Source organism: Nelumbo lutea, chromosome 6, assembly GCF_056320005.1.
Source record: "Nelumbo lutea isolate HS-2025 chromosome 6, American lotus-T2T, whole genome shotgun sequence".
Taxonomy (NCBI): domain Eukaryota; kingdom Viridiplantae; phylum Streptophyta; class Magnoliopsida; order Proteales; family Nelumbonaceae; genus Nelumbo; species Nelumbo lutea.
The window spans coordinates 40,937,564-40,949,199 of record NC_142689.1 but is presented as its reverse complement, the minus strand read 5'-3'; the positions used below and the strand labels follow the sequence as shown (position 1 = coordinate 40,949,199).

At 35.8% G+C, this 11,636-nt stretch overlaps 1 protein-coding gene across 2 annotated transcripts; it reads left to right on the top strand.

The window, feature by feature from the left end:
• Positions 1 to 981: 981 nt before the first annotated feature.
• On the top strand, positions 982 to 10,719 carry LOC148848721 (ubiquitin-conjugating enzyme E2 5-like). Of its 2 annotated transcripts, none has more exons than XM_088949183.1 (6): positions 982 to 1,703; positions 1,801 to 1,880; positions 2,512 to 2,626; positions 2,779 to 2,831; positions 2,944 to 3,072; positions 10,290 to 10,719. In XM_088949183.1, the coding sequence occupies exons 1-6, from the start codon at positions 1,660 to 1,662 to the stop codon at positions 10,418 to 10,420; spliced, it is 552 nt and encodes a 183-aa protein (XP_088805309.1). In that variant the 5' UTR covers positions 982 to 1,659; the 3' UTR covers positions 10,421 to 10,719. The 2 variants fall into 2 exon arrangements, with proteins under 2 accessions (XP_088805309.1, XP_088805310.1); XM_088949184.1 differs by lacking the exon at positions 10,290 to 10,719 and adding an exon at positions 9,338 to 9,646 and having other exon boundaries at positions 1,313 to 1,703.
• Positions 10,720 to 11,636: the final 917 nt, after the last annotated feature.

Genomic DNA, 11,636 nt, shown 5'->3' with positions numbered 1-11,636 from the left:
ATTAAAAGACAAAATAAATAAAGTGACAATATTTTTATGGGTAATTTACAAATTAAAGACCTCATGGCCGAATGTATAAATCATCAAAACACCCACATGAATTTTCCTTATTTCCTTTTTCCTCAACCTCTTCTCTTAAACCCTAATTCACACAAAATACCTTCATTTTCTCCAAACAAAATCAACTAAAATAACAAATATCATTTCACTGACATAGAAAAACAAATTTCTTTAAATTATTATTGTTTCATATAATTGACACGAATATGTCTCTCTTTATCTTAAAACATAAAAATTATCTATTCCTTTCTCAAGAAATCAAAAAGAAAAAAAAAACAAATAAAACTTTAAATTTATATCTACTAGAAAAGAAACCTCTATCTATCATTTCATATAATAAAAAATCTGCAAGATATTAGAGCAACAGAGAGAACTTCAATATTATATTTAGAAAACTAAGAATCATAAATTGTTCAAATAAATAAAAAAAGGGTAATTTGAGGATTTAAAAAAATTAATATTTTTCGAAATTTAACAAATGAAACTTTAACACAGGCGTATTTGTCTAAAAATGAAAGTTCAGGTGCTCTTGTTGCAAATGAAATGGGGTAATTGTCAGTAACCTTATAATGCATGCGTTCTTTCTAATTTACCCTATTTTTATTTTATTTGTTGAAACGAAAAAGGCGTCGGTGGTTCGGTGCCTTCAAAACAAACCAATGAAAATATATTTATAAAAATTGAGAAACCAAACAGGCCTTTACAGGCTTTTCCCAATCCAAATCACATATAATGAATGCTAGGAAACACAATGTGTACAATAGGCTACGTACAGTGAACACGTCAACGTACCTGCTCTTGATTGAGTTACGTAGCTGATGGCCTGATCCAGAGTTATTAATTAGTCTTCTAGATAACACACCGAGCCGAATTCCCAAAGCACTCACTCAAAACAGCAAATCTGAACATCGTCGTAAAATAAGGACGGCACTCTTCAAACCTCCCGGTGAATAAGCACAGATAACTTAAAACAACGCTGCATCTCTCTGTACTCCAGTGGGTGAGAAACATGAGACTGTTGGATTAGAATCCGGATGTACATCTAAGTAAGATAAGGCTTTAATTTGACCACCCATCAATGAAATACGCATAAAGATGCCAGTTGTTGCTACATAGAATCAAACAAACTCATCAATCCACACACTTCTCGGATGTATTTCAGATTTCTTCCATCTGTTTCTAGATGATGCCCATCCAACGGTGCAACATGATTTGTGATATGAACAATCAACTACGGCGTTTTGGCTTCATTGATGATGATGACGACGACGATGAAAGATTAGCCATGAGCAACTTGAACTAATGATTTGTGTTAGTGCAGAGCGGGCAGGATAGGGTAGAGAGTAAAGATTTTGAGGAATCTTGGAAATGCAGGCCATTCTTTTATTGGTTTCTAATTTTAATTTAATCTTGGAGATGGGTTTTGCTAGACGAGTCGTGTAGGAATCTGATGAAAAAAGAAAAAATAATAATAATTGGCTTTATATCTCCTTTTTTTCTCTCTCATTCTGTCTGAACCGCCTGTGCTCCTATCTCTGTTGCCAAAGAGCTTTTCTCTCCTCTGAGACTAGAAAGATTCTGAATTTCCGATACAACAAAATGTCTTCCCCGAGTAAACGCCGAGAGATGGACCTGATGAAATTGTTAGATTTTCAACTACCCTTCTTAATTCTGTCTTTTTTTTTTCTTAGTATTGCTGGTAATTTTGACTCTGTTTCTTGTTTATTTTTTGCCTGCTAGGATGATGAGCGATTACAAGGTAGAGATGATCAACGATGGCATGCAAGAGTTTTATGTCGATTTCAATGGACCCAGTGATAGTAAATTTTCCACGCCAGATGCTTTTTCCCCTTTTTATTATGTTATTTTCATCGCTAATAAGACATATAAGCGTTTTCATATATTTCCTTTTCTGGGTTTCTATTATTTTTGTGGTGAGTTTTTTGTTTCGATCATGTTGGCCATCACTGGATGTTCGAAAACGAAGGCTGCTTCTTGGTTTTGTTTGGGACAGTAATTATTTTGATCAGTTTAGAAGGACGGTAGTTGATATTTATATTTGCGTTTTACTTCTTTCCTTTGTTTACTGTGAATTTCGGAATGAAATTTTATTTTATTTTTTAGAGTTTGATTTAGGCTCTTAAATTTAATTCTTTGGTTCAGCCATTTGTCCAGCAATAGATGCTCAAAACTATACATTTGTTTTCTGTTATGGTGAAGAGAAATAAAATATAGGCAACTGTAAGTGTTCTATTAAGTTGCTTTTCTTGTTATTCGTTGTCATTACTTTATTAGTTTATAATATGAATTTAGAACCCTTCTAGCCAATGGGCTCTTTTACTATTAATTTCTTCAGTTCTTGGTATTGCTATATAGTTACATCAGCTTTAAATTATTTGATTGCCCATACTATTCAGTGAATTCAAGAACATTACTTGTGGGTTGCAACAGGTCCTTATCAAGGGGGGGTGTGGAGGATCAGAGTAGAGCTTCCAGATGCTTATCCATATAAATCTCCATCAATTGGCTTTGTTACCAAGATCTACCACCCCAACGTAGATGAAATGTGAGTTACTGAACATTGATAACTATGCGTTTTTTTTCTGTTTTTTTTTAGTGTTTTCATTAAGTTTTGCCCATGGATGGTATACAAAATGCATTTATTTTTCAGCTTCACCATTTCATTTATATGGTTATCTTGATGGCTTTAAATTTCAGGTCAGGATCAGTTTGTTTGGATGTAATCAACCAGACCTGGAGCCCTATGTTCGGTAAAAAATCTTAACCATTATTTCTGTGATGCATATAGGATTGTTATGGCTTTGTAGAAGCATTTTATTGGAAAATTTGCACTCAGTTGTTGACGTTGATGCTTCTTCTCAGATCTGGTAAATGTGTTTGAAGTGTTCCTTCCACAACTTCTTTTGTATCCAAACCCATCAGATCCATTGAATGGAGAGGCTGCAGCTCTCATGATGCGTGATCGAGCTGCATATGAACAAAGAGTCAAAGGTGGTTACCCTTCCCAAAGTTCAATTTGTCTGATTATTTTGCTGCAATGTTAATGTGACCTGATTGAAAACCCATTTATTATAGCTTTTCTGTATATTTAGAACAATAATAATTGAGAAATTCCTTTCCAAGTTGGAAAAAGAAATTCAAAGAAAAATCTTCCCATAATATGGTTGTATTGAAATTCATTTTTCTCTTACATTCAAGATGTGTAGTCTTAATTAGATTTCATTTTGTACCTATTGTAGACATTTACTGATTTGCAAAACTGAGCAAATTTTAATACATGTAAATTTTCCTACACTCAATTTTGGTCTAACTTATTATTATTTTTTTTGTTCTTTTGTTTTTTTATTTTTTGGCTAATTTGTTAGTCATTTAAATATTAATTAGGATGTTAGTTTTGACCTTTCTCAAAAAAAGGATGTTGGTCTTGGCATAACTCTATATTTGCTTTTAAGAGGTTCACTGGTAACACAAACGTGGGGACACTAGGACTTCTAAATCTGATCCGTTATCATTCCTGGAGTACATCCTATCACTATTGTAAAATCCCTTGCTGTATCTTGAAGTATATTTACTATCTGGACAAAATTATGATATGTTGTTATCCCAGTAATCTTGCTCTTGCTCAAGAACTTGAGAAGTTCATTAATTCCATTCATATTCTCTGTTCCATATAGTTTGGGACAAGGCTTAGATGATGATGAGACAATGGATTAATACTGACACTTTGTTTCTAAGTCCTTTAGTTTTGTTCTGGAACTTCACTTTGTATTAAGCACTAGAGATGCTGATTTGTTGTGGTTTCTATATCTTACTTTAGGATAGTATAACTCTATACGAGTATTTTGGATGAGAATTATACTTTGTAGAATTTGAGTTGTGGAACCTTAAGGTTCTTTCTCTCAAGTGTGATGGTAAAATCTCGGGCTGACAAGCATGATATGTTGGTTCTAGTCTGAGAGTGGCCACTTTGTGTTAAAAAATGCCGAAGTTTGGGTCCATGTCCAGTTGACCTATCAAAAGTCTGGGGATGGCTGGGACCAACGTAGGGTATTGGCCTTCTTTTAACAATCAGGTTCTTTCACTTGTTTCCATGCACTTTTTTGAAAACCTGGATGGGGCAGGAAACCAGGAAGGAGTCTGATCCATTCTTTTAGCAGTCCAACTGCTGGCTTATATAAACCACTGAACTAGGGACCTTCTGGTCTCCAGTTTTCCCAAAAAGTGGGGCCCAAAATGGTATTGAGAAATACTGCTTCCAAGCTTTTTCTAAATAACTATCTTCTTCATTGCAACCTTTATTTTTTCAGTGGTCCCGAAAGGTTAGGCATTCTCTTTGAGTGGAACAAGATATGCATTTAAAAGGCGGATTGATGCTAAAACTTTTCCTTTTCAATAAAGAACCTTTTGGTCTAGTTCTACTTATGATACCAACAAGTTAAATTTCAACGGGTTTTCTTAGGGAAATCCAAGAGCATTGGGGCCAAAAATGCATTTGGTATGGTCTTGAGACATTTGTAATACAAACTCTCATTTGCCAGAAGTTCTAATCCTTTTTTCTAGAGTAAAGGTTTGAAGATTTTTTTTTCTTTCCATTATTGCTAAAGATAGTTCTCAATTCTCAAATGCAAATAGATGGGGTGGTGGTGGTGGTGGAGGTGGAGGGCATGATTCTTTGAGCATGTTGTTCTAGAGTGTGTCAAGTGTGCTATTCTGCCATTTTATTCTGTTCAGTGCATTTGCTTTTTGGTTTGCTCCTATTTTTTTCTCCTCTTGAACTTTGTAACAGATCATTTCTTCTATTCATACACGCTTGTATTTTCTTATTCTTATTTGACCATGTACCAGTTCATTGTCATGTAGGTGATATGTTACATGGCTTTCACTTTTCACCATTCACTTCTCTTGACAAGCATGGTTGGTTCTTATGCAACAACCATAGAATTTTCTACCTATCTGAAATAATTGAGAAAATTTCAAATGCTCTCTACCTGAGTTCTCTTGTGGTTAGTGCTCACAATTTGGTTAACCAAACCATGAGCTAAATTTTGAAACTGAACCAGTACCACCGGTTTTTGAAAAACTGGGAACTGAAATCCAACTAGAATCAATCAGTTAACCGTATTTTTTTGGTTTGGTTCAATTTGTTGAGCATCCCTACTTGGGGTTTCAATGTGAAGGATGGGGTTCCTATCTTATAACCTTCAAGAGTTACAGCGATAATATCATTCATTGATTATCTTATTCTTGCAACATTGAATGATATGGGTTATTAAAGCATGGAATAGTCATGCTATTAGTTTCCTCAGATATCCTTATGTCTTTGCAATGTACTTCATTTTTGAGCTTGCCTTCTGTTTGCCTCCCATTGCTCTTCAAGAAGAGAGTTCTGTTTAAGAGCTTGAAAGATGCTTCGAGGGTCAGATATGTTTCTAAATATGTTTATCAGAGATAGTATCTCGTGTCATAGATTATAGTGTAAATTCATGGAAAGAGACCAAAAATAAAATCACTCTTAGTTCATAAAGTTGAAGATAGATATGTGGTGGAAACCTTGAGTTAAGAGTTGTTGATCAATGAAGTTGACAGATTTGGAGCTTCAATTAATGGTGAAAACAGTGATTTAAAAGGCATGCCTCAGGCGTGCCTAGATGCAAAGGTGAGGTGCATTTTAGGGTATGCACCTTGCTTAGGTCCTAGGTGCAGCACTTCAAAAGGTGCATGCCTGGTGCATCTAGGTGTGCACCCGATGCACCTTGTGCCTCAGCCCAGGCATGTGCCTTTTGAAAAGAGTCAATTGTCAGACCCAGCCAAAGGAGGTACAAAGAAGACAACAACATGAGAGTTCTTCAAACAATACAGAAAACATACAAATACACCAATATTAACAGTTCAGGATTTCCTGGTCATGGAAGTTCTGTGCCCGGAAATAACACCTTCCTCTTTGTGTCATCTCTGGCTGAGAGATCTTCTAAAAAAAGTTAACAATTAAACTAAGATGCATTGATAAGCCATAGAATTCTTCATAGTGGGAGAAAAGGCTTCATTATTGGAGGCTATATTAGCTACATGCCAATTGATTAATTATGGATATCTGGTCGTTCCACTCCCAACTTAGGAATTCAAGAGAGAGTTTGCAAGTGAACATTGATAAGTCAAACATTCTTTGTATGGGGAGGAAAACCTTCATTATAGGAGGAACTATCAACTAGGATGTCAACTGTAACTATCAAAATTTTGGGTATCTGTGTGCTGGATATTCTTGGTCAATGAATTCCCTCTGAAATTTGTTTATATGTAGATATCAGAGAAAATCTCTAGATGTAATTGTAGCTTGTTGAAGATTGGAACTTCACTCTGTGCTTAGGAGAAACTTGAATTCCACATGAACTTTTACTTTCGGAGACAAGCCAGTGTGTCATGCACACGAGAGGTTTTTAACAATGGTATGGCATTCAACAGAACGGAATGGCAAGAGGATTCGTGTAACCAACAACTAAGGGCCATAAGGCTTGGATTATGAGTTTATTGACTTCCAAATTTCATGGACTTTTCCCACAGTTGATTGATTATTGATCTTTAAAGTTTGTCTAATTCTTCTGAGCAATCACGCAAGGTTGAGCATCAAATAAAATTTTAAGGTGGAAAAGATATGCCAAGTTGCAGGTCCCTTATATTCCATAGTGAAGGTTTTCCTCCCCATAGAGTAGAATCTGAATGAATTTTATGACCATTTTGGTTAAAAGTATCATTTATGTTCTTCTCAAGACTGAGGTTAAAGCAAGATTTGATGTTTACAGAGAAAAGTCACATGTTGTAGTGTTTATTCACATGCTAAGTAGGTTCCCATTGTGAAATCTAACCTAAATAGAATATAGAAAACTATAATATATATTTAGACAGAAATTACTGTAAGTTATCAATCTTGATCAAGAAGAGAAAATGTCTTCAACCTACAAATTGTAACTTGCGTGAAATCTTACTGTCTATCTTCTGATTTAGGATCTATACTTTGTAACTCCTACATTTTTTCCCACTCTCCTACTTTCTAATCCTCTTGACATGCTAATGTTTTTTCATATAAAAGCACTTCCATTTTATATAATGCTACCTTCAAATGCTCAAGTCTGTTAGGAGTCCTATTTTCATGGGGTGCAACTTGGGTCGGGTTGGGTTGGGAATTTGTTATAGGCCCGAGCCCGATGTAGTTGAAATTCTTTGAGTAGGTAACCCGACTTGCAGTATTTTGTAGTTTTTGACTTGTTAAATTTCTGCCCCTCAAATCACTTTAGAGTTGGGGTCAAATCCCGCCTGCACCTGGGTTGGGGGATGTGCTACCCCCCATTGTGTAGCCCTTCAAAAGATATAAAAATAATCCCTTTAGAGTTGTGAAGTAGATTTCAAGCATCTTTCTTTATCCTTGTCAATTGTCAGACCCAGCCAAAGGAGGTACAAAGAAGACAACAACATGAGAGTTCTTCAAACAATACAGAAAACATACAAATACACCAATAGTAACAGTTCAGGAGCTCCTGGTCATGGGAAGTTCTGTGCCCGGAAATAACACCTTCCTCTTTGTGTCCTCTCTGGCTGAGAGATCTTCCAAAAAAAGTTAACAATTAAACTAAGATGCATTGATAAGCCATAGAATTCTTCATAGTGAGAGAAAAGGCTTCATTATTGGAGGCTATATTAGCTACATGCCAATTGAGTAATTATGAATTTCTGGTCTCTCTACTCCTAACTTAGGAATTCAAGAGAGAGTTTGCAAGTGAACTATGTTAAGTCAAACATTCTTTGTATGGGGACGAAAACCTTCATTATAGGAGGAACTATCAACTAGGATGTCAACTGTAACTATCAAAATTTTGGGTATCTGGGTGCTGGATATTCTTGGTCAATGAATATCCTCTGAAATTTGTTTATAATTATGTAGTTATCAGGGAAAATCTCTAGATGTAATCGTAGCTTGTTGAAGATTGGAACTTCACTTTGTGCTTAGGAGAAACTTGAATTCCACATGATTTTTTACTTTGGGAGACAAGCCAGTGTGCCACGCACACGAGAGGTTTTTAACAATGGTATGGCATTCAACAGAACGAAATGGCAACAGGATTCGTGTAACCAACAACTAAGGGCCATAAGGCTTGGATTATGAGTTTATTGACTTTCAAATTTCATGGACTTTTCCCACAGTTGATTGATTATTGATCTTTAAAGTATGTCTAATTCTTCTGAGCAGTCATGCAAGGTTGAGCATCAAATAAAATTTTAAGGTGGAAAAGATATGTCAAGTTGCAGGTCCCTTATATTCCATAATGAAGGTTTTCCTCCCCATAGAGTAGCACCTGAAAAATTTTATGACCATTTTGGTTAAAATTATCATTTATATTCTTCTCAAGAGTGAGGTTAAAGCAAAAGAAGACTTGATGTTTACAGAGAAAAATCGCATGTTGTAGTGTTTATTCACATGCTAAGTAGGTTCCCATTGTGAAGTCTAACCTAGATAGAATATAGAAAACTGTAATATATTTTTAGACGGAAATTACTGTAAGTTATCAATCTGAAAACAAGAGGAGAAAATGTCTTCAACCTACAAATTGTTACTTGCATGAAATCTTACTGTCCATCTTCTTGATTTAAATCTATACTTTGTAGCTCCTACATTTTTTTCCCACTCTCCTACTTTCTAATCCTCTTGACATGCTAATGTTTTTCTTATAAAAGCACTTCCATTTTATAATAATGCTACCTTCAAATGCTCAAATCTGTTAGGAGTCCTATTTTCATGGGGTGCAACTTGGGTTGGGTTGGGTTGGGAATTTGATATAAGCCCAAGCCCGATGTAGTTGAAATTCTTTGAGTAGGTAACCTGACTTGCAGTATTTTCTAGTTTTTGACTTGTTAAATTTCTGCCCCTCAATCACTTTATAGGTGGGGTCAAATCCCGCCTGCACCTGGGTTTTTGGGGATGGGCTACCCTCCATTGTGTAGCCCTTCAAAGGATATAAAAAGAAAATCCCTTTTAGAGTTGTGAAGTATATTTCGAGCTCTTTCCTTATCCTTGTTAAGCTCACTAATGTCATCTTAGCTAATGGCTCAATGTAAATCTAGGCCATTTACGTGTGACTATCACTGCATGTCATCCTGAATGGAGAGAGTCGAATATCGTTAATGACCTCAATAGTTGCTTACCTGGGGAACATAAAAATGTCTGGAATTTATCAACAGAACTGATATATGCCTCTTTTGCTTACAGTTGCAGTATTAAGCATCGATGCAAGATGCTTTCAACTTCTGGATGACAATCAAGGTTGTTTAGACATTTGCTTGTGTATGGGACCTTTAAATTGATTGGCACTGCCTCGTTGTTTGTTTTTGTATACAAGTTGATTTGCATCCTCATCTGAAGTGAAATGCTTATGTAAACAGTAAAGTTGTATAACTTTGTAACATAGATTGGTAATATGAAACTGGCTTCCCTATCTTTATAGAAAACTAAAAAGGAGCTATTTGACATTGTTAAAACTTGATCTGGAATTGCCAATAAAGAATCATTGCATTGTCAGCTCTCTGGGATACGCAAAGGAGGTCATGCTAAGAGGTTTCCCATGGTACATGTGTTTTTTTCTTTTGCTAGAGAAACGGTATATCTTGTGGCATTATATTTCCTTGTTTCTTCTTTGTTTGGCTTTGGTGGTTCACCTCATGGTTCACAAATATAGACTTGGACCTCAATAATTGCAAATATTATTGATCTCCCTGTAGTGATTAAATTGCAACATTTTACGAAGCAGCATTGCATCTTCCTTTACAATGCCTCAACCCATTTTTGATCTGGAAGGTTTTTCTTGTGTGTAACTGTAACTCCTGTGCATCGAATACCATGCTGAAGTTAAACATTGTTACATTGCCAGAGCTTCTTGGATGTGCTTTTAATGAATTTGGATTAGCTGAATGCGATGGCTGTGAAGCCAGCTGTGAAACCAATGACAACGCTTCGCACCAGCATAAATACTAAGTGAGAGAGAGTGGTTGTGGGCCATAGTCATTTAATGACCGGCATGGGGCGTTATCTTTGGTTCCACAGCCTAGTACACAGCCATCACGTTCAGTTAATCTGATTTCACTTTCAATGTTTTTGGGGCTAGAAATGTTCCATCTATTGCTTACTGAGTTCTGCTTCTTGGCTTCACATTTACGAGGATTAGAATATTGTGAGAAGTATGCGAAGCCAGAAAACGTTGGGGCTGCAGTGGAGGACCAATCCAGTGATGAAGAGCTGAGTGAAGATGAATATGCTTCCAGTGATGAGGGAGTAGCCGGCCATGTGGATCCCTAGGTGCATAAGTTTATGCATCCATTTAACTGTCTGTATCTGTACATGACATTTTAGCTTCAGATATTCAGGTAAACAAACCCAAGGCCGCACAAGGCTTTATTTATTGGGAAAAAATATCCAGGTTCTTCTGTTTATTAGTTTTACTTGGCACTCTGTACATACATTTACTCGTGCCTTTTCTTTCGGTTGTTGAGACTTTGGACTGCAAGATGAACACGGGCACCCCCAGTGTGGGTGGGGTTTGAATTTGAATCCCAGGCTTTGAAGAAATAATCAACATCCCTAAAGAGTTATCCTGAGTTTTTGTTGTTTTTTTTTTTTTTTTTTTTTTTTGATAGGAAAAGAGCTCCTGATTCCTGAATGTAACAAGGACCATTATTTCTCGTCAGGTCAGGATAAAAATAAGGGTAAAATTTCTGGTTATTGCTAAGACCTCTCTTAAAGTTTGGTAATTGCAATCTACGCCCCTGAACTTTCTGACAATTGTAAGTAGACCCCCTCTGATAGAATCTTTTAAAAAGAGGTATGAAAATGTCAAATACCAATGCTTTTGCCAAAAAGTGTCTATATTCTAAATTTTCTCTCATATTAATCACTACCCCAAACCCCTTCCAATATCTTTTGTGAAATTGATTTATTTTTCAAATTTGTCCATAAAATCAATCACTCAAAAGGCTTCAACTTTAAATTCTCTTTGTTTTTATTGTTCATAAAGTTTGTATTGCCTTTTTAGAAACCAACATCAGTAGTAATTGTGTCTACTTGCAACCGAATCAGAAAGTTTAGGGGAGTTGATTGAAATTACTAAACTTTAAGAGTTTTAGAAGCTGTCACAAACTTCGAGGGAGATTTTAGCAATTTACCCCAAGGCTCATTCGTTTTTTGGTAAGTTACTTACCTGGGTAAATGCACTTACCCATTTTATTTTATTTTACAGGTAAATAAGGCAATGGCTGTTTTAATCATAGGAATTTATTATTAAAAATGGCATTTTTGTCCCATCTAAGTGTTGGTAATTTTCTCATAGGTGGGTAAGTGATGCAGGGAAATAAACTTTCTTTGATCCTTACATAAATCCTGTTGACCACCTTTTCCCTCTCTCAAAATCCCAAAACAAACACCCCCTAAAAATAAAGTAACTAGTAAGACTAAGAATACCCTTGCCTAGGGGTGAGTGTTGGACTTGGCTTATTAAGTGTGTGTTTTGTTCTGTGGA

What these genes read in the sequence shown, in the direction of transcription:
- LOC148848721 (XM_088949183.1), top strand. Translation starts at nt 1,660, where the DNA reads ATGTCTTCCCCGAGTAAACGCCGAGAGATGGACCTGATGAAATT. An exon ending in GACCTGGAGCCCTATGTTCG is followed by an intron (nt 2,832 to 2,943) that starts GTAAAAAATCTT and finishes GCTTCTTCTCAG; the next exon opens with ATCTGGTAAATGTGTTTGAA. An exon ending in ATATGAACAAAGAGTCAAAG is followed by an intron (nt 3,073 to 10,289) that starts GTGGTTACCCTT and finishes TACGAGGATTAG; the next exon opens with AATATTGTGAGAAGTATGCG.